This window comes from Corylus avellana, chromosome ca2 (genome assembly GCF_901000735.1).
Source record: "Corylus avellana chromosome ca2, CavTom2PMs-1.0".
Taxonomy (NCBI): domain Eukaryota; kingdom Viridiplantae; phylum Streptophyta; class Magnoliopsida; order Fagales; family Betulaceae; genus Corylus; species Corylus avellana.
This window is the reverse complement of record NC_081542.1, coordinates 32,280,211-32,302,908: the sequence shown is the minus strand read 5'-3', so window position 1 is coordinate 32,302,908 and position 22,698 is coordinate 32,280,211. Positions and strand designations below refer to the sequence as shown.

The 22,698-nt window shown below is 34.5% G+C and overlaps 2 protein-coding genes across 2 annotated transcripts; one reads left to right on the top strand and one right to left on the bottom strand.

Annotated features, from left to right (window-relative positions):
• Window positions 1–805: 805 nt before the first annotated feature.
• LOC132170324 (subtilisin-like protease SBT2.2) lies at window positions 806–12,432 on the bottom strand. The gene is made up of 10 exons (XM_059581259.1): window positions 11,854–12,432; window positions 10,491–10,650; window positions 9,835–10,232; window positions 8,648–8,743; window positions 5,301–5,373; window positions 4,604–4,886; window positions 2,999–3,330; window positions 2,603–2,873; window positions 2,162–2,443; window positions 806–1,494 (listed from the first exon to the last, which is right to left on the bottom strand). The coding sequence occupies exons 1-10, from the start codon at window positions 12,066–12,068 to the stop codon at window positions 1,079–1,081; spliced, it is 2,526 nt and encodes an 841-aa protein (XP_059437242.1). The 5' UTR covers window positions 12,069–12,432; the 3' UTR covers window positions 806–1,078.
• Window positions 12,433–17,491: 5,059 nt separating this feature from the next.
• Window positions 17,492–22,405, top strand: LOC132171064 (probable ribose-5-phosphate isomerase 4, chloroplastic). Its single transcript, XM_059582274.1, has 9 exons — window positions 17,492–17,718; window positions 17,978–18,105; window positions 18,485–18,554; window positions 18,961–19,065; window positions 19,254–19,349; window positions 19,448–19,504; window positions 20,068–20,185; window positions 20,285–20,351; window positions 22,007–22,405. Exons 1-9 carry the CDS (start codon window positions 17,545–17,547, stop codon window positions 22,083–22,085), a joined length of 894 nt encoding a protein of 297 aa, XP_059438257.1. The 5' UTR covers window positions 17,492–17,544; the 3' UTR covers window positions 22,086–22,405.
• The last annotated feature ends 293 nt before the right edge of the window (window positions 22,406–22,698 follow it).

Genomic DNA, 22,698 nt, shown 5'->3' with positions numbered 1-22,698 from the left:
CTTGGAGAAAATGAGAAGATCATCAATGTAAACTATAGAAAAGTGACTAAATGGATTGAATATTTCATTCATTATATATATATAAAATCCTGTCTATATATTGTGCACATGCATGTGCATGGAACTATGTAATTGGAGGCTTTATGAATGCTTTTTTCTCATGTAATATTATTAGTTTCCTTTGAAATTTCTTTGATCTTGAACTTACATGGATTTAAATAATGGAATTAATTTGTTTTTCTAATTTATAATGGAATTAATTTATATGTACGTGTTGGGGGACTTAGCTCAACCGAGTCACGCCACAAGTAATCCAAATTTCCTCTTTGGTTTCTCTTGACCTGATTTTTTGGTGTTGTTTATTTGCTCTTATCTCATTTTTTAACGACAAAAGCCTTCTTTTGAGAGATAAAACCGATTCTCATTTGAGAGATAAGAAATTTGAAAATTCATAATTTTTTAACATGGCATATTACAGACCGTTCGATTTACCAGACGGCCTGGATTTCTAACATTGCTGCCACAACACAGCACCAAGATCCTTGGAGGTACAATTTATAATTTCCAAAAAGTTAGTTATATGAAAATGGTATTTTTGTCATCTCAAAAAATAAAAAGACAAAAATACCCCTCTAATATAACTAACTGGATATAATATCCAGTTCAAATGAAATAGAAAGGATCTTGTTCCATTGACTTTAGGTTGATTGCATGTTATACTTTACATTTCAAAATTATATCAATAATCTCATAATTTATTCTAACAATCACTCTTCATTTACTCATTATAAATCAGACTTCAAACAAATAAAAAAATCAGCTAACATTACATTATAAATTTGAATATCAAATCAATATGATTGATTGCTACAAATACAATCTCATTATATTAGCAAAAGAGGTAGGTGGTGGTTATCATTCAATCATTGCATCTATAAATTAGCAAAAGACGCTCAGTCATTTACATGATAATGAATGAAAAAATTGGTTAACACATCCTGCAAGACAGAGTACAAAAAAAGGGGAGGGGGGTGTTTGGTGGAATATGACACATAGCCAAAAGGGCCTCAGGCCTCTCTCAGGCAGAGATTTTAAGGATTACTGAGAGAGGAAGGTTGAGAATATGACCTTGATTTCCAAAAAGTCCAATTCTCCCAAAGCTGGCAACAGAATTATTCACATTTGCATTGAGGTATACACTCAACACTTGCCTCTCCCCACTGCCAATGGAGAAGTGGGCAGGAATCACCTTCACAGACACCCCATATGGGGCACTCCAACCAACACTGTAAGCCTCCTCCTTCCCACCAATGTTGATCACTGACCTTTGTACACTCTTAGACTGGTTCAGTTTTGCTATGGTGATTGAGGGCAAGTTCAGGTCAGCACCACTGATTGTAGAATTATAAACCCAACAGTTTTGGCCAGTGTAATTCAAAACCACAGAAGCAGATCCATTGATGCCACAAAGAAACTGCATGTACTCATCATAACCTGCAAAAACCACTGGACTTAGAATAAGATGCATCAATTTGTATGGAAAACATGGTTTATGACAAAAATACTAGCTTCTCTCAAATTACCCTTCTATCATCATCTTTTTTAATACACTTGACACAACTCAAGTCTCTAGTTTTCCTTTCCCTTGAGGGTTTGTTTATGTGTGACAGGGACAAACTGCACCTATAGGCCAGGATTTGACTTAATTTAAGATGTACGACTTAATTTAAGATGTACAAGAATGAAAACTGGAGAGACTTCAAAAGAAAAGGTGGCTGATGTTTATAGACCACGTCTTAGATAGAATTCAATGGTGGAACAAAGAAATATTGTTTAGTCAAACTCCGGAATTTGGGATAAGGCTCTGTTTTATGCAGGATAATCAAAGCAGATGTGAAAAGTAAAAGTAACTCCAGAACACAAACTATTTAGACAATACATAAAAAACATAACTAAAGTAAAAAAAAAAAAAAATACTCCCTGTTTCTTTTGCATGTTTTATATGGACTAGGGTTTTTCAAATGAAATAAGAAAGTTTGTTGGACCACAATTAAATCCAAGAAAGTACACTTGTTAATATAACAATCATGACAATATTTCCAAGAATTAGACATAGCCTGTGACTCCTTGACTAACATAAACCAAACATAAATTGACTTACTGGAATCAAAAATCAAACCCGGATTCAACGCTGCAGTTGCATTCACAAAACCACTGCCCATGTCAAAGGGTGTTGCTGGAGACTGGTTTAGATCTGGGTTGGCATAGGCGCGCTGAGCCATTATTGGTCCACCGTTCTTGGCATATAGAGAAGCAGTGGTGGAAAGGGCAGATGCGATGGCTGAAGGACTGAAACTTGGGAACTTTTGCTTAATAAGTGCTGCGAGCCCAGCAACATGAGGGGCAGCCATGCTTGTCCCAGACATCATTGCAAAGTTCTCACCTGAATTATTGATACCTTATTAGTTAATTACTCATGTAAGATTTAAAAGTATTGGTAAACTTTGAAATTTATGGGAGAAAATAATAATGCTTGTGTAATCCTTTTTCTTTGCTAGATACTTATACTATCACAATTGCAGCATTATGAGTGTATTTATACCTAGGAATTCAACTGAGTCAGTGCCAAGAGAACTCCAAGCAGACCATATGAAATTTCCAGGAGCTACCAAGTTGGGTTTCATTATGTCAGCATCATCAAGAAAATTGTCTTCCGGATCTGGTCCTCTAGCAGAGTAATACATAACCTTTGGAGCAGAATTACTGTAGTTCGCTTTTAATCCTCCACAGATGCTTGCAACTGCTCCATATTTAATGATTTTCTTTGTCAGCTCATCTCTCTCCAAAGAAGAATTGTAGTAATTGAGTAAAATCTGCTAGAAAAATCATGAAAGTGTGAGTAAGCACCAGATATAAAGAAAGTGAGGGGGGTGGACAGGTTAATCACAAATATATCCTAAATTCATAAGCTTTGAGGATTACTAAAGGGGCCCCACACCTTGGAATCATCTGGGGATGGTATTATGATGCCAGGCATTTTCATTGGAACTGGATTAAGCTGAAAACCAATTACAAAAGGATCCATGTAGAACACAACACCAGCCGCACTGAGGTTTTTGGCTGTTTGTAAGGCCTGTTTGATAGTTGAGAGCCCAAGCACAAATCGTATTGAATAGCTACAGATCAAGAGGTTCCCTTGGACGAGATCCTGATTGAAGCTACTGGAGTCTTGACATTCACCCACATACATATCATTGTCAACAGCTGTCTCATTGTTCAAAGCATGAATTGCAGAAATCATTGTATACATTGCATCTTCATCTGTTCCCGCTGAACAAACAAGAAATAAATCAGCTAATCTTTTAAGTCAATTGTGTACACTCGCAATATGTATTCAAGGTGCAAACCATGCATCAACAGCTTAGCCATAAAATCCACCATGCAAGATCAGCCCAATATTGACATAACTTAGTGATGAAGAAAGCAACATTTGCATATATAAAAAGAGGAATGAAAAACAGGTTGAATTCACAATAATCTATCTAATTCAGACCTAATTTTTAATAGAAGAATTCCCTATATAGGAAATACCCATTTGCCATGGTCAGATCCTGTGAGCAGGTTTAGGTTTCTCATGTACATCTAACTGCTTCTTGGAAAACACACCAGGGAAGTACACCCCATTCTAATTCACGCAAAGTTTGTGAGGAATAGCTACTTAAAACATCTTGTACGAAATTGGCAGCAGTTTCATAAGTATTTAATTACTAAAAGGAACTAAAACTTGAATTATCACTTTACTAAACAAATGAAAGTAGAAAATCTCAAAGTAATACTCTTGTGCGCAGATAATTGAACTATGAATATTTTGAATTGAAGAAATGATCAAATGGGATTGGACAGTTATCCTAAAACAATTTGTATCACAGTTTCTCAAACCTGCCTTGCTTTAGAATATAGCATCCAAGAGAATCCTCAATTTTTTTTGACAATAATGGGTTAGAACCCAGGTTGCAGCTCTCCCCTTCAACTCTATGATGTGTTCACACAAAATTTGAGTTTGGGTTTAGACTGAAACTCATATTAGAATGCCATTTTTAATATCCCTACACCATGAAATAATGCTCCCACCGTGCGTAAGCACTTACCCAAACTCATACCCTACAACAAGCCATGGGAGAGGGTTGAAGGTGAGAACTGCCATCCTGTTGTAGGGGAGCAGACGCCATCTATTTCTGACATTCCCGGTGATTTTTCTTTCCAAAATTGTGCAGTTAATTGATGGCTTGTTTAATCCAGTTTTCGCATTTTGAGTTTTGTGATAAACAGAAAATTCTGAACAGCTTTATCTTCTATTCTTTTATATTTGGACATGTCAATAATTGATGAGAGACACCCACATCAGATCCCAATGTTGATCCACTAGCATATAACAGACCTCAAATCATTCAAAACTATGACAGGTACCATATCACTTTGAATTCTTTTTCCCCAGCCAAATTATCAGTCATTTAAACATGGATCAAGAAACTATGTATTGTCACATTATCATCTATAAAGAAAATTAAGAGAGATGAACCAGTTAATTGGAAGACAAACTTACGCGCAAGCCCAACTCCATGAATGGATATGTTGTTGCCAAGGACTATAGAGTTACTGTAACTTCTGTCATGAGATGCAGCACCAACTGTAAAGATCCATGGACTGAAGGAAGACATGCTCTTAGGTGCTGGTCCAGTATTGCCTGCTGCTTGCACAACAAAAATACCAGCCTTTACAGCGGATAGCAACGACATATCTATGGGATTAAAAAATGTTGCGATACCAGGAGGACGCCGATTGGGGGTGATTGATAAGCTTATTATGTCAACCCCGTCCTGGGCTGCCTGCACAGGAATATTCCCAGATTAATGGCTGAGCACATTTTGATAGATATTTAAGTTTTACAAAGATGGGTTAAAAACTTTCAAAAGCACCATAAATAGGTTGGTTGACGCCCACAGTTCAACAAGTATTCTGTTGAAAATCTTGTGGACCGAAAAAGGATAATTATGAAATGGAAATCGTTATAAATAAAAGATATGCAACCAACAATGGGTTATATTGAGGGAAAATTCTAAAAGAAGACAGAAAGTTCTCCAAATTGGCATTGATTCACCACTGAAGCAGGACAAAGAGAACAAGAAGTCGCTTCTTGTTGAGAATATCAAATATTGCCATGCTAGGTTGTAAACCTCCTACCAGGTACACTAGTCATGTGACAAGAAGATCATTTGCAGCAAAAGAACAATAATATCTACCTGGTCTATGGCAGCGACTACATCTGCAGCAAAGCCTCCAAAGCTCTTGTACAATGCCTTGTAAACAGCAATGCTGGAAAGATTGGCATCTAGTTAATACACAAATACATAAATATATATATATATAGAAATCTTCATGAGAGTGGGAAATTGATACATGCTATTTGGGATCAATAAGAAATTCTTAATGCTTGCTTTTTTTTCTTTTAATTTTTCTTATGAATGGCACAGCATTACCGACCATATTTTTTGTTCAATTACTTATTCCTTTGAATCAAGAAATTTTACCGAATTCTTGTTTTGGGTCAGGCGATAAATTCTTTTAGGGAGTAACTTGAAGATGAGGTGGCTTGCACATAATGAGAGGAATAGCAGACAGTAAGAAACAGGTAGTAGAGGAAAAAAGGGGACAGAGCAACAAAAACTACATTTTCCCCCATGAAATTCGTTGTCCATGGAAGGCTAACAGTGGTCTTAGGCAAGATAAAACAAACAAGCAAACACCCCCTATCTCATGATCCCTTCCCTTCCATTCCCATCTACACCCCACAGTTGCACGCAAGGTTTTACCATGTACAAGAAGAAAGAGAACACTTAGGGTCTGTGTGGTAAAGTTAAGAGTTCTCCATTTTGTGTTTTGAAAAAGTAAAAATCAAAGAGAGTATTCCATTCAGTGGAGGATACATCTGAAAACAGTCTTGTCTATGGGGTCTACAAATGAAAATTTGTTTAGATAAATGAAAGGGGATTTTGAAAACCAAAAAACTGAGAAGTGTTGTCCAAACATAATAAAAGAAACAAAAAAAAAAGTCTGTCAAAGGCCGCCACCCCTTAACTGGGGAGGTGGGTCTCCCCCTGCCTTTCTCTCCACTAGGGGTGGAAAACCTACCCCACACCTTCATGAGAGATGAGGAGGGGGTGGATTGGATGGAGCACTAGGGTGAAATCAAACAATCACAAATCTTAGGAGCAGCTGTCTTGAAGGCCTCTAGGAGCTTTTTCTAGAGTTAACCATCAATTATGCAATGGGTAACACATGCATAATTGATGGTCCTGTTGGACCATGTATGGAAAAGTGTCACACACCACCAAATTCATCTCTAACCACCAAGTCAAGACTGTCAAGTTGTCTAATAAAGCCTAGGGCTAAAGCACTGAAACTAGGATAACAAGGCTTTCTTTAAGCGTGAGAGCACAAGAGTGAGGATCTTTAGGGATTGCCATGGTCCAAAGAGTCTTCCAAGCACTTAAGTGTATTCATGTACCAATCACCTTGTAAAGAATCAAGGAAAAGTGATAGCCACATCTGCTTTGTCACCTTTAAAAAGACTAGTCAATTTGGAACTTCTCTAGAACTATTTATAAAGCTCAATTTCACCTAATAAGTAAGCAATGTAACACTTAGTACCCATAAGCATCTATTATAAACCATACACTCTATGTGTGGGCTACTCATTTTCCCAATATAAGACCAGGGTGTTACACACTCCCTCTGCCCTCAAATTGATTTCTTACTTTCATTTTCTCTTCATTCCAAAATAATATTTCCATCTGTAAATAAGTCCAGGCATTAAGGCATTCTTTACTTCTTAATTTCCCAGTGAAGCACATTCAGGTATATTTACGGTAGTTATGATCAATTTGAATCACTTCTTTCAAATAACCTTTAGCTTTGGAATATGGAAACATGAGTATAAAGTAGAGTTCGTGTATGAATCTGTACAGTCTTTGATGCGGAAAGCAGCAGCCGTTAATTTTATTTAGGTTTTTATTTCACTGTATTAATTAAGTTTTATTTTAGGACTCCCTTATTTATTTTTTGTAATTCCATAAATGAGCATTTGTTGCCCTAGGTTATGTTAGGCAAGAAAATAAAGTTATGTTAGGTAAGTATTAAATGGGCGTTCCCTAGGGTTAGGGTTAGGGTTTAGGTTGTAGTCTATTTAAGCATCATTTTCTGATGTAATCAATAGTTTATGATAAATTGAGATTTTGTTAAACATGGATTTGTCTTCCCCTTCCCCCAATTTCTTCTGTATTCTCCCACTTTCTAAAGCTTTTCTCCAGGCTTCTTCCCTCTCTTGGCTTTATCCTCTTCTTCTTCTAAGCTTTATTCTTAAATTGCTCTTGTCCCGCATCAGTCTCTGGTCTGACTCAATCAAATTTTGGTCCAAAGCAAAGTCTTGCAAAATTTAAAGTGATTCACCACTTGTGTTGGTGATATTTGTATCCAAATTCATATATCTAGAATGGGGGTAAAGAACCATCTAGTTTCCTCAATTTTCTTTATCCTATGACAAAACCTAGTCCACATCTTAACAGCCATTTAGAGCAATGTAACCCACCTCCTAACCTTCCAAAGTTATTAAGTAGCCTATTCTTGTTGCCATTCATTCTTATTGCTTTACTATGGCCCAGCAATGTAGGCTAGTGAACAGTATTAGAATTTTAAACTCAGATCTTTCTCACCATAGTAAACAATACTGATTCAGATTATATTAAAAGGTGACATGGCAATCAAATGAATGTGTACCACCAAATGTCTTAATCAGTGTGGCTACTTGCTCACTATAATATAGATTGAAGACCTAACTAACTGACAACAATGACCACAATCATCATTATGATGGACATTAAAGCATATCGCATGGAAAGGTGGAAAAGATAAATACAACCAAAAAATGGAAAGAATGATACAATGGTTAGGAAATTTCAGGGAAACAAATATAGAAACCTAAGTTCCTCCAAGCGTTCTTTGAAATGATTGCAATTTCCAAGTAATTCAGCAGTGTATCTGGAAAGTTGCTTAGACAGTTTTTCAAATACAAGTTTTGAGTACATTTATGAAAGTGTCAAGTAGGCAACTACTCAAGTCCTTTGGGGTTGTGTCAAAGACCTAGAAACAAGTTCCACCTTCATCAAGTTTGTGAAATCTTTTTGGGCTACCCCTAATTGCACAGCTCACTGTTGGCCCAAAAAAAGGGTAATCTCCCAAAAACAGGCTTCATTTCCAGACACGGCCGTAGTTTGAATGACAAATGCTAATTATAATTTCTGTTGTTTAAACTGCAATTTTTTTTGGTTCTCCTTGTCTTTGATAAGTACCAAATTGCACAATTTAATGTGTAGCAGCAGTGTATTTTATGCACTTTGTGACACTTTCAGCTTTATTATGGTGGGGTCTCACATGATGGAATGGGAAAAATAAAGAGAATGCAGAGCTATATTTTATGCTTTGCTACTAGCAGTATCTTCAGAATATAGAGTATTTTCTATATATAGAAGATATATGTACTGCTAAAGATGCATATTATCAACAAACCAATGCTCAGATCTGGACTAATTACTGTGAACGAGGAGCCATTCCACTTGCATTTCCAAAGTGATGCCCAGCAACTACCACTGGAATCCCATGGTTTCCTGCAGCAACAGAAGCCGTGTGCCTGTGTATCAAGATTAGACTCATCAGGAACCTTTTTGGTAATTTCAATGAACTTCTGGTGTACACATAGAAGTGGAGATAAATAACATTATAATTCCCCTAGCATTTCAATGGATTATACAGTTTTCAGTGTCATTGAAGGAGATATGTTAGTTTCCTTAAGAGAAAGCAAGGTCATTTGAAGCATTTAAGAATTAGTATGATTAACATCTAAGTCATTGGAATGTTGATGGACTAGTGTATCTAAAGGCTTTTGAAATAAATTAAATAATTAATAAAAGATATTCCATTTCCATGTGATTTTTGGAAGGAAAAAGAAGCTATATAACAATTACACAGGCATAAATGTACACTTTATTATGAATAACAGGTGTCCAATATGTTGAACCCCAGGAAAAAAAGAAATTGAAACATGAAGGAAGAACAAGAGAGAAAATTCTGAATCATGTCAATGTCAGGATTACACAGAGAGAAAGATGGCAAAAAAGGCTTGTCCAGATTTTATTGCAGATTAAACAACTAAAGAGGCGCATAGTTTGTATGTAATCATAATTGATGACCAAATGACTCGGCCAAGCCAAAATAAACCAAGAGAATAATAATAACCAGATATATTTTCTGCTCCCTTTTTTTCTTCTATGAATAGGAGGGAATTTTATTCTGCCCTCCAAAGTGTTTGTAACTGTACAGCTTCAATAATTTTTCATTCTTTCGTTTCTTTGTGGACTTTTGGACCTAAGACTTCCCCTAATTCCAGCATACCCTTTTTCCAATGTGAGCCAATGCCCAAGTGGTATATGGGCTGCAATTATGCAAAGCCGGTTCATTGGGCTACGGTTAAGCATCTCTAAGATGTGTACATCCTAACCTGTATTCCAATTTCAAATCCCAACACGCGAGCTAGGTGTATTCAGAATTTAAATCATTTCACCTTCTTAGCCATGAATTACTTGGCGGAAGAAAACGGAAAAGAATTGCAAATCCACAAAAAGGGTAATAGACAACAAAGGTGCAAAAGTATTTTTTTTTTTTCACAAAAAAAAAGAGTATAACTTTGAGAACAATCAACCAGGAAATAACAGAATTACTCACGTGCCATGGCCATCACCATCAAATGGTGATGCATAGTCCTGACTTGAATTGAAAATTCCTCTGGTTATAGCAGATGCAGCAAAATGGCGGGCACCAATAAGTTTTCTGTTGCATGATCCAGATGGAAAGTCTGGAGTAACCTCACAGATGCCAGAAAAATGAGCTGGAACAGGATATGGATGCTCAGATACATCATCAGCAAAGCTGGGGTGTGTCGGATCAATGCCAGTATCGATAAACCCTATCACAATTCCTTCTCCAGCAGATTCAAAACCACCTTCTTCATTCCATGCCCCATGTGGTAGGCCCAAGAACTGTGGAGTATGTGTGGTTGCAGTTCTAACAGAGAAATCCGAAACCACATTTGCCACTTCTCTCCTTCTCGAAAGCTTGTCCGCCTTCAAGATTCACCAATGTCACCATTTAAAGAACATATTAATCACATTTTTCCCGAATAGGAATAGAAATATCGTCACAAAATGTAAAATTTTCTACAAACATGTGACACGGCAAAGCATCCTTATGCCAAAAAGTCTTAATCATAAATGCAAAATATTTTCCAAACTAAAATAATTATGTAGCACCACAGTTTTACTCTAGCATTACAAGTATACTAATGGCACAACAGTTGTGAAAAAATTTGGCTGATGCCATACCTGCTGTGGGGTAACAAGAACAGCAAATCCATTAATCAAGTAGTGGTAGCTGTACAGCTTGAGATATTGCTCCCCCCTTAACGCCCGCCTCAATAATGTATCATGAACTCGAGCAATATAAGAACTAAAATTCCGACCTGTCCTTGAATTATTTCTAAATCTAGAAAGAAATGAATTATAAGCATCATTAGTCAAGTCAAAGGTTCTATTTTGTGGACTGTGAAAAGGCTGAAGAATGAAAGACAAAGAAGATTGAAATAGAAATGAAATAAAAAAAGGCACAGAAAGATAAAGAGAAAAACACAGGAAAGTAAAAAGCATTGACTATTGTGCAAAAATAATCATGCATAGTAGAATGATAGTGGGCAAACAATTAAACAAAATAATAACTTTAGCAGGGCTACCAGGGTAAGGCATCACTATGTTCAGCTTGAGATTGGGTTAAGTAGCTTAAAAAGCGATTTTAGTACATAAAAAACTAGGCCAAGAAAATTGGGTCCATCTAGCAAAATTCTTAAAAAGTAATTCTTTGACGTTTTTACTCTAGAAAAGCTCAAAAACACATTTCGGAAAAAAGTTTAAAGCCTGTTTGGAATTGCATTTGAGAAACCTAAAAGTATGTTTAATACTCAAAAAGTCTGTTTGAAGAAAAAAATACTCAGTAACAAAATTAAAAGTTTTTTTAAGGGTTAAAAAGCTTAGAAATATCCAAAAACACATTTTTGGCAAAAACTTAAAAAATAAAGTTTTTGCCAAAAAAAACATTTTTTTAAAAAGCTCTATTTCCCGATCGCAATTCCAAACTGGCTCTAAAAATAAGTTATATTTCTCAACGCGAATATTTAAGTCTTAACCGTGAAGAAATCGTATAATATGTGTAAAAGATTTTAAGAAAAATAAAAAAGAACTAACCGAAGGTAAAAAAAAAAAAAAAGATATGATAAATACATATTTCTACACGTTCATAAACGACAATTCCAAATAAACCTCACGAACAGGAACAACGGAGGTGAGAGGACCCCATCAGGCGGCACCGAAACTTACACGTCTTAACCAGACAAAAACTGCTAAATGATTACACTGGAATCCAAATTTGTATCGAATAGAGAGATTGAAATATGACACCCAATACAAACAACACCCTGTTTCAGACAGCCAAAGTTTTCCCACCCATCCCAAGGTGGAAAACTTACACAAGACAAATGAATCTGAATATATGAAGAAGGTAGTAAGTTAGTAATTTCCCCACAATTTTGGACCGTAATTGTTTTAAGTACAATTAAAATGAGCAATTAACTTGATCTGCTGAATGCTACACATAATTACACCACAATTTTCTAAAGAAACAAAAGAAAATAAGTACCTTGGTTTGTGAATATTCAATCTTCCAGGCGAAGCATGTTTGAAACCAGTCGTGTCTCTTGTCAACTCACCATTGTAATGAGCAGAAGGAGCTTTTCTCAAAGAAACAATATAAACGGCTGTGAAATTTGCATCTGATTCACCCTGACAAAAGCTGATCACGAATACCCCCAAGCAAAGCACCAACACCAAATGCGCCCAATAATTACTATCCATCCGAGAATGAATAGAAGGTAAAAGGGAAAATGAAATTCCCAGGAAACGAACACCCTGCCCTTCCCCCCCCTTCCCCCCAACTGAACAGGAACACCTTGAGCACAAATCTTCAGCAACCCATACCTCCCATTTTGGAACCACAGGCTCTCTCTCTCTCTCTCTCTCTTCAAGTCTCTAGAGAAAGAAAGAAAAAAAAATGGAGTAGAGTGAAGAAAACCCACAAAACCAGAGACCCTTTTGTAAAACGTGAAGATCAGTAAGAGAAAGTGCAGAAGCAGCCCACTGAGTTTCCACTTAGAAGAAGTGAAGTTGCAGAGAAAGCAGGGATCTTTTTGCTTACTTTGGGGAGAGAGAGAGTAAAGGGCAAGTAGAAGAGGACCCATTAATAAAGAATCTGCCACCTTTCTCGGGTGCTGTGAATTTGAACGTTTTGTTTATGCAAAGAAGAAATTAAAACAAAAAAAAAAAAAAAAAGGGTTGTGACGAGAAAAATGAACGTTTTATTTTGGTTTTATGCCAATTTCGACTGTTAGAGGTTTTGTGTGTCCTTTAGTGCAAATTCTTTTTTTTTTCTTTTTGCTTTTTTGTCTTTTTCTTTCTCTTTTTTGGACCTTTAAATTGTATGAATATTGAATAATATTAATGATAATCACTTGTTTCTTATCCCATGGAAAAAGACTTGTTAGTTATTCCTCTCTTTTTTTTTTCATTTATTTATTTATCAGAAAAAATGGCTAAATTGCATTTCTTTCTTAATTTGATAAAAAATAATAAATTACGAAGATAAAGTTTGAATTCTGAATCTTTGATACAATTTTAAGTAAGGAAAAATTTTATACACTTTCTCAAATTGTCACCTAGTTGACAATGTTTCATAAAATTTTAATTTCGACAATGACAGAGTTTTCTTTCAAATTAAGTTTGAGGAATTTCCTTTAATCCAATTTATAAAAATGACATATGTCATTTTTTTAATAATATATGAGAGGTACATGAGTTTTTAATATCATTTATTCCAACTTTGTTCCTACTATTAAAAGAAATGCGCATCTCACATGTTCAAGGAACACATATCACTTTTATAGAATAAGTTGAAGGAAATTTCTCTAACCCAGTTTAGAGGAAAACTTTGTCCATTACAAAAAATGTGAAACTCATATGTTTAAATGATACATGTCATTTTTATAGACTAAGTTTGAGGAAGTTTCTCCAATCCAGTTTGGAAGAAAATTCGATCCTTTGGATAGGACAACTCTCTCTTATATTACCAAAATTGTCGATGTTTCTCAATAACAAACATATCCTCAATAAAATAAAAATAAAAATATGAAAAATTCTATAAAAACACTGAAACTATAATTTTTTTTTAAAAAAAATAAGAGGCGGCCAAGTTTAATTTTTTTTTTTTTCAAATTTATAAGAGTATTTTTGTTTTATTGAAAAAAGTATAGGGTTATTTTTATCTTTTTGCTAGTCTTGGAAATATTGACAATTTTTTGATAATTTAAAAAATATTATTAATTAGGTGGTAGTTTAAGAAGAGTATGTAAATTTTTTTTTAAAATTTAAACTAATAAAAAAAATAAATAATAATTATTTAATTAATTTTATTATGTGCACAAGTTAAATCCTTATCAATTCATAAAGGACAGAATGTCGAGTCACATTTTATTGTGGTTTGTCTAATGCTCCCAACGTTCCAATTTTTTAAGGCCGCCCGTGACACTGTAGAAAGAGAGAGAGAGAGAGAGAGAGAAAGGGGAAAGAAAAGCGCGTGAAACGGTGGCGCATTGAAAGCACATGCGAGAGAGAAAGACGAAAGTGCAGGCAACGGTGGATATAGGATTCTGGTTCCATCATTAGATGGTGGGGATCTTGTTGTTTCTCATAATTCCTTTGCATTTATCTATAATATATGCCCTCTTCTTCTTTCCCATGCTCTCTTTGTCAAAGTGGTGGGCCATGCTTTTATGCCAATTTTATCCCCCTTGTTGGGGGCCATTTTTTAATTTATAGTCGTTGAGGATGATGCCTTTATGCTTTCACTCTCTCGCTTTACAATCATTAGGAATTTTGATCACTTTTTCTTTCTATCTCAATTCATGCTCTTCTCTTCTCTACTTGGGGCATTAGACATGTTATTTCGTAGAGCGTTATAATAAAGGATTTAAGTACTGATTTTCACTCTCGCATAATCTTAGTTGTATTATTGTATAATAGTTGTATTTTTTAGAGTAATATTATTTACTTAACTTTTATTTCTCTCGTTTCGTTAGACTGATGTGACAGTGATCATTAATCATTAGATTAATCTTTATTAAAAAGAATGAAACTTGAGGACTGATTTCACGTCACTCCAAACATCTCCAAATTTGAATACAGTCACTATGTTTAGAGTTTTTTTTTTTTTTTTTTTTTTTTTTGTCAAATGTCACTATGCAAACGTCACTACATCAATAGTGATGTTTTTTGGGGCTTAAAACGTCATCTTTCGAGAGTCAATATTTTGTGGGCTTTTTTTTTTTTTTAGTGGGATAAGAGTGATGAAAGTGAAGTAATTAGAATTCCTCCTCTATTTGACAAGAATAATGTTATTTACTATTTAGTAGACTCAACTAAATGACATTACAATAAAAATTACTTTTTTGTTCAAGACTTATAAAAATAAAATAATAAAAAAAAAAAGAACATTGGGTAAGCAATAATGACAAAATCAAATCTTAATTATAACTTCTTTTTTATTGATATGATTTTGGAAAAGGCAAAATGTTTATTTGTTGAGGATATGATGGACAAGATAAGAAAAAATAAATAAACATTTTGATGGAAATATCGCACGTTTATTAGACAGTAAAGTTGTTCTTTGTGAAGTCCTTTTTTTTTTTTTTTTTTTTTTTTGGTTCATGGTTAACTTAACAACCATTTCCTTTTCCCTTTTTACTCTTTCTGTAATTCACGAGTCTGTTAGACTTAATGGGTATCTATTATGCAATGATGTGTAAGAGTCTATTTGAAATTGTGTTAAAAAAATGCAATTTTTAAAGTTAAAAAGTGTTTTTTGATAAAAATTTTATTTTTAAATTTTTGCTAAAAGTGTGTTTTAGCCTTTTTTTTTTTTTTTTTTTTTATTACTTTTTAAGCCCTTAAACAACCTTCAATATTTTTTACCAAACAGTTTTTTTTTTTAATTTTATTTTATTTTATTTTTTTCAAACAGACTTTTTGAGTGTTAAACGCATTTTTAAGTCATTCAAACGCACACCTAATTAGGCCATAAGTGTCATACTTAAGTCAATGTGAAGTATCATCATTTAAGGGTAGTTCAATTGATTAGGGACCACGTTTTATGAAATAGAGGTCACTAGTTCAAATTTTATCTCCCCACTCTTGACATTAAAAATAAAAAATAAAAAAAAATAAAGAGAGAGGCAATGTGAGATGTCACTGTGAGGTGTCACTGTGAGGTCATGTTTATGCTGGGTTTTGCTGTCTTGTTTCTGCAGGTTGTGACCTTTTGGGTTCCTTTGGTTTGCTTGTTCGGTTGTTTAATTGTTTTGTTGGTTTTTTTTTTAACTGGTTGAGGGGGTTTCCTGTTGTTTGTTAGCAGCTAGCTAGGTGGGGTTTTCGGGTGTTTGTCTGTAGCTGTGCCTAAAGATTTGCTCGTGATGTGTTTTTGTCTTTTGATCTATAAACATACAAAGTGTTTACCTAGGCCTAAGTAAGTCAGCCGAGTCCATGCTCGAGTTAGACGGACAAGAATTTTTTTTGGTAAAGATCTAAGTCCACGAAATGTCATTTTGAAAGGTGATGCGGTGAAGATAGTTCATGCCTTTCAGACGTGAGACTAGCTACTGCACAGATACGGTACGTTGAGAATGCAAAGATTGTTTTGCATAGTTTTAAATCTTGATTTTTGATACATACAAGAAGTGAAAGCAAATATGGCAGCACATCTGTCGGTAAAAGGAGCGCTCCAAAAATCAACGGATGAAATTGTTGTAATATTTGTTATAAACATTCATTTTTTAGTCACTTGAAAATGTTCTATCATTTGATATTATCTTCATGAGTTTTTATGAGAAATAAAAATCATTTTTAACCATTTTGGTTTATAACAGTTTGTATTTATTACTTGGTTATGAGATATAACTTTTATGACCGTTTGTATTTATTAATTGGTTATAAGTTATTAAATAAAAATTATTTTTAATTGATTTTTATAGTTTTGACCGTTAGTCTTTAACAACTTTTATTGTAGTTTGACCATTTAATTATTAACAAATGTTTTACCCTTTTTTGGTGTTATGTCATTAACTCATTGATTTCTTTACCGTTTTATAACCGTTTGGAGTTAATATGTTTTATTGCATTTTATAACAAGTTTTATTCTTGGGAGTTTTTTAACGTTTTGACCGTTTGGTCATTAGATTTCCTTTATGACATACTTTCCAGCACTTGTATATATAGATATACTAATACATTGAAGGTAAGAACATATACGAGAGATAGAAGAAAAAATCACTTATTTTCTATCTAAGGCTAAGGCCATATAGTGTGTTGCAAAACACTTGTTTCATGGCATATGCTTTATTATTGGTTTTTCTACAAAATAATATTCTGAAGTCCCTCATCAACTTTGACAATTGGGTTATTCTATTACTCTTCGTTATTTGGAAGTGCGTCCTTAACGAAGATAGATGCTATAGTCTAATCCTGAGAGGTTGCGTGTCAAAGGATCCGATCGCACCGAGTTATACACTCCGGGAGACACGAATCAACCTTTAAAGACAACGCTCTTGTATGATTCTATAGCATTGTGAGATCTTTCCATACTCTATTTTCGTCTATTGTATTTTATTTATTTTATTGTTAATTTTCATATTGTAATTATTTTATATTAATGAGAATTTGTGCACTATCCAAAATTATTTCCAACAGAAATTTGAATGGAAGAATACCCTTATTTTATTATGATGTTGTACATACCGAAAATTGTAACTTTTGATGCTTTTGGATGAATGACGTTCCGCTTTAAAAAATAAAAAATAAAAAACACCTATAAGTTATAACCCACTGCATCCATCAAATATAATCATTAACCATGAAGAAAAAGATTCCATCAAAATGGATAGCATCCTATTCAAAGAATTAGAATCCTTCTCATTTCATTTGAACCGAAGAATATTCAGTTAGTTATAGTAAAAAAAAAAATTTATTCCCTCAAAAAGTGAAAAAAACAAAAATATACATACACTATAATTAATTGGATATTATTCAGAACAACCTGCTCTCTATTTAGAGGTACACATGGCAGGTGGGAAGCCCACATGTAAAGAAAATTAAGCCCCAAGCAGGTACCACTAAAATCCAATGTCGAGCTGCCCGGCCCATGGGCTTAGTTGAAGTGGAAGCTTTTTGTTTATCTGTTACCGTTAGCACGAACCAGTGGCGCCTGGAGGTGCAAGACGAGTAGAAGATGGCATCACTGGCTTCATCATCATCATCGTCATTAAGTTTTGGTGTGTCTAATGGGATTGGCCGAAGAAGAGTAAGAGTAAGAGCAAGAGCAAGAAGAAAGACGATTTCTCTGCGAGTTAGTGGGTCTAGTCGGGTTGACGCCTCTGCTCTCCTCCAAGCAGCCCACCACACTGTATGATTTCCTAACCACTTTCATTCCATTCTTGAAGAAAGTTGTGTAATCCTATAGTTTCACGGATTGGGTTTTTGGGCCTCGAGTTTTGAACCAAAAAAATGCATTTGATGATGTTTTTGGTAAATCTAGTGGTTATATTTGGTTAATTTGAGTGAAATCTAGTGGAATTAAGGGTCGCAGGCTTGCACATTTAAAGTGTTTGGGAAAATTGATATTTTCATTGTTCATTGCATTGCAACTCTGATGTTGATTGTAGGTGGATACGTACATTAAAAGTGGCATGGTTATCGGGTTGGGGTCTGGTTATGCTTCTGGAATGGCCATTCAATATCTGGGTCGGCAAATTCGGGGCGGTGCTTTAAAAGATATAGTTGGGGTGCCCATGTAAGTTCACTGGCAGTGACTACTTCAGAAACAACTGATATCCTGTAATTACTATGTTGAATGCTCCAAATTTCTTATGCAGCTGTTTGTTTCGTGGTCTATTAATCTGTCCAACACTAGAAAAGGTGCAAACAAGGCAACTTAATTCATCCACTTAATGATTCTGTTCATTCACCCAGCATTTCTTTTTGGACCAATTGGCTCACGAAAAAAGCTGTTTTTTTCTTTTATAATTTGCCTTTGGTTCAGTTTCATGCTCTCTGTGAGGTTTTATAATATTTTTACATTTATTGCTCTCTTCTCTTGGTCCTGTGTAGAGACTTTTTTTACTTCTTTCCAGTTCAAGTTAGCACATAAGCAGGTGCTTTGGTTTTTGCAGGTCTATTGCTAGTGCAAATGAAGCAGCAAAGGCAGGAATTCCATTGGATCAGTATCAAGCTTGTTCTCAAGTGTGCACAAATTTTAAACATCAAATCAGTTTCCTTTTTACTCGTGATTCGGTTTTTTGAGTATTATCTTGCATGCTAGTTTGAACGGAGAGATTTTGTATATGAGTCCTAGTGAATTTTGCCAAAGCAAATATTGAAGCGGGCCAAAACATTTGTCAAATGTGTTTTCTTTTTTCGTAGGTAATAATTCTTCTATTTTTTTTTTTTTTGAACCATAGATTGACAACAAGTTGGTTAAAAAAGCGAAATTCTTATGAGAAGTTAAAGTGATATTCAACTCCCAAGATGCTTTGCTCACTATTGAGAGATACCATTAGGAGTTTCCCTCACCAATGTGCTGCATGAATCTGAGTGAATGATCACTATGATATCCCTAGGGTATCACTTTTAACTTGCTCTTTTGTAGATTGATTTTGCATTTGATGATGCTGATATTATAGAAGAAGGAACACTTGTTGCTGTCATTGGACAACAGAGATTGCAAGGTGAAGATTCAATACTCCAAGAGAAGGTGAGTCACAATGTTGGTCCAACTTGTGGGATAGCATGGGAAATTTTTAGATACAATTTAAGTTACTTCCGTTAAATATAATCTTATTTCTCTCAAAATATGGATCTTGCATGCATTCTCATTTCCTGGTTTGTTCTTAATTCAAGGTATTTACTTGTGAATTTCCCTTTTTCATTCTTTGCTTTCAGTCTATACTAAATGCAGCAAACACACTTGCATTCATGGTCAAGGAAAGCCAGTACAAAGGTGGTCTAGATGGGTCGGTCCCAGTTTTAGTTCAATCTGTAAGCAATTACACACATTAGTGGTTTGGAATATATGGAACATTAATACTTAGAATGAGAGAAAGATGACTTGTTTGGAACTTGAACTCATATTTCAGCTCAACTGGATGGAAACTGCTGAAGAGATTGATGACCTGTTTTTAGGTGATGCAGAGGTATGCTTTTTATGTGGTATGTTATCATGTTACTAAATTGATACACGTGTGTGCGCGCGTGTATATCAGTAAATTGTATATGGTTTTCACTACCATAAAGATTTAAAGCCATTTAACTTTTCTTCTCCAGTATACTATTAATCATATGGCTTTGAAACCCTAGAATCTCACAGCTCCCAATATTTCAGCAGCAGAAAAAGTTGACTTGCACCTGACCATACTCTAAGTTATAAGCGGTCAGCTTACGCACAGGAAATCTAGTCCTTTGTGTAAAGCTTGCTAGTTTCTTTCTCAAACAATCTGTGACAGTGCTAGTCAACAGATCAACTTTTTTCTTTTTTTTTTTTTAAAAAAAAAGGGTGAACAAAAGTTATCTTTTCCATTGGCAAAAACCATGACAGACAATATTTACTTAAATCAGTGACTCAATTGCAATATAACTTCGAAATTTTCATTATTGTTTATGAGACCAGGAGCTAGTGGTTGGTAACTTGATATTAGGAAGTAATGTCTTTCCTATTAAAATTGTTTTCCTTTTCTTGTATCTTCCTCTGTAATTGTAGGTATGGAGGAGACCATCCATAGGGCATGCAGGTCCACTAGGGGGTGATTTCCCTTTGGTCACTAGAGAAGGCCATAATGTTCTTGATGTCATATTTACATCTCCAATTCTAAGCTTTGGTGGGTTTTACATTCATGATGTTCAAAAATCTTAATTTCATCAGCCATGTTTCCACTTTCTAGATTATCTCCCATTTCTTATGTAAATTACAAATGCAGCTAAAGTAGCTGAAAGCCTTGATAAAGTTGATGGGGTGGTGGACCATGGCATCATATGCAAGTTCCCGTTAGTTTTCTTACTCCATTGTAAACTCTTTATTGTTTTCACCAGCAACCAAATCCACGTTGAGACACACAGGTATGCATGCACACATACAGGTGTGCGTGTGCACACACAATTACCTTTAGGTGTTTTTTTTTATGCCTTTACTCAAAACCTCCAATCATGCATGTAATTACCCTAGTTAGAAGATTAGAAAAAAAAATAAAAAATAAAAAATAAAAAATAAAAAATAAAAAATAAAAATAAATAAATAAAAATCCCTAGTTAGAAAGAAGAGTGCATCAAAACCTTAATTTCCTTTCCAAATAAAGAAACCCAAATTCCTCGCGTTCTTTAACTAAACTTCTCACATTTGTCAAAATCCTTCCCAACGACCTAATGACCGAATGGTTGGTAACCAAACCAACTCCATTAATCTGTCATTCTCTTTTCCATAATTCCATGGCATTTCTAACTTATTTCAGAATCTTAGGATTAGGCTCCATGATCTACCTTAATCTTCTTATCGAATGGAATGCCCAATTCCATTAATGACCGCAAACGTAAGGTTTTAGACTACAAGGTTTATGATTTAAGATTTTCTGTGAGATAATCTCATTATTCCCACCATAGACCATATTCAATGTAATCTAAGGACCATTTACATGCATATGATAAATAATAATCATAGAGTAAAAGCATATAAATATGTTATATGCTAAATGCTTGATAAAAAAATATTAGTGAATAACAACTTTATTCTATTTTAATCTAAATATCTTATTAAAATAATTGGAGTTTAGGGCACTATCCCTATCACTTTAGGTACCATTCCTAACAGTTTGATATTTTATTGAGCTTGGTAGTTGTGTATTGGAGCTATTTGGTTGGATGTTTGATATCAAGAAGTCAGAAATGAATCAGACTCTAGAAAATTACAAAAAGGGTTGAAGGGTCAGATGACATTCTAGAGCGAAAATCCTACTCGTCAAATCACTACTGTGAAATGGAGCGAGCTTAATTATCTTGCTTTGTCACATACTGCAATATTGTATGGTAAGAGTAAAGGAAAAATGTGATATCTAAATTGTAAGGTTCAAGAACCAAAACTAGATGATCATGTTTATGTCAAATGGGAATGAAAATTCTACTATCTTGTAACAGGCTTGGGAAATTTGAAGTACTTTTTGGGTATTAAGGTAGTAAAATCAAGGCACGGTATATTCATCTTACAACGAAAGTATGTTTTTGATCTACTCAAGGGAACAAGGTTGCTTAGGTATAAAGCTATTGATAAATCAGTAGAGCGGAATAATACGTTAGGAAAAAACAATGAGAGCCCTCTGATAGATAAAAGTAGATATGAGATATCATTGGCAAATTACTTTAAATTGGTCTCACACTCATCCAGATATTACCTATACACTTAATCTGGTGAGCTGATTTATGCATTCACCAAATGAGTCTCATATGAAATCAGTTTACCGAATTCTACGCTACCTGAAATCTTCACCTAGTTGAGGTTCATTGTTCTCTTGACAAGATTGCTTAAAAATGAGGTTCATCCAGATATTACTGTATATGTGCATGAACTATTTATTGTTTCTTTAAGAAAGAAACTTGGTTTTAACATATATAGCATCCAATTTCTTTTCCACTTATTACTGTATCAACTGCAGATGCACAGCAGTGATTGCTTCACCAGATGGGCTGTGCATTGTTGATAATCTGCCAACGAATGCAGCAGAGGTACTTTGAATCTTTGATTGTGAGAATCTATAAAAATTGGAGTAATGTCGTTCTCATGGTTGAAAAAGAAAATTACAAAGGAAATAGCTAGAAAAAAAGAGGCTTCTAGTTACAAACTCCAACTTTTGACTGATAGTCAACCCTCAAGTTAAGTTTTCATTTGATGCCTTGAAAAATCCTGTAATTTGGTCAAGAATTCAAGTTGCGAAATGTTAATTACCTTATTCCTTTCAGTTTTCACTCCCTCGTTTTGTAGCTTAAATAAGTTAACTTTTTACCATTTTTATTCCTTAAGTTGAAGACAAATGCATTACCCTTCTCAATCATTAACAAATGGTCAAGTTTGTACTCAAATGATTGGAGTGTAACCTATTGTTCTCTCTCTCTCTCTCTCTCACACACACACACATATATATATATGGAAATTATATCTAAAATTCTTAGGTAAACGCGCTTTTATTAAAAACTCTCTGGGTTTTTTTTTTTGAAAATTTAGTCCTTGGGTCACTCGAAACTACTAGAAAACTCTCTACTGTCAATTTTTGTTAACTTCCGTTAGTCTACTCAAAACTCACCGTTTTATCTGATTAAAATATTATTTTTTTATTAATTTAATTTAAAA

Coding starts and splice junctions, on each gene's coding strand:
- LOC132171064 (XM_059582274.1), top strand. CDS start 17,545: ATGGCATCACTGGCTTCATCATCATCATCGTCATTAAGTTTTGGTGTG. Junction 17,719..17,977: donor TCCAAGCAGCCCACCACACT/GTATGATTTCCT, acceptor TGTTGATTGTAG/GTGGATACGTACATTAAAAG. Junction 19,066..19,253: donor ATTCAATACTCCAAGAGAAG/GTGAGTCACAAT, acceptor CTTTGCTTTCAG/TCTATACTAAATGCAGCAAA.
- LOC132170324 (XM_059581259.1), bottom strand. CDS start 12,068: ATGGATAGTAATTATTGGGCGCATTTGGTGTTGGTGCTTTGCTTGGGG. Junction 5,374..8,647: donor GGAATGGCTCCTCGTTCACA/GTAATTAGTCCA, acceptor CAATCTTTCCAG/CATTGCTGTTTACAAGGCAT. Junction 3,331..4,603: donor TCATGGAGTTGGGCTTGCGC/GTAAGTTTGTCT, acceptor TTGTTTGTTCAG/CGGGAACAGATGAAGATGCA.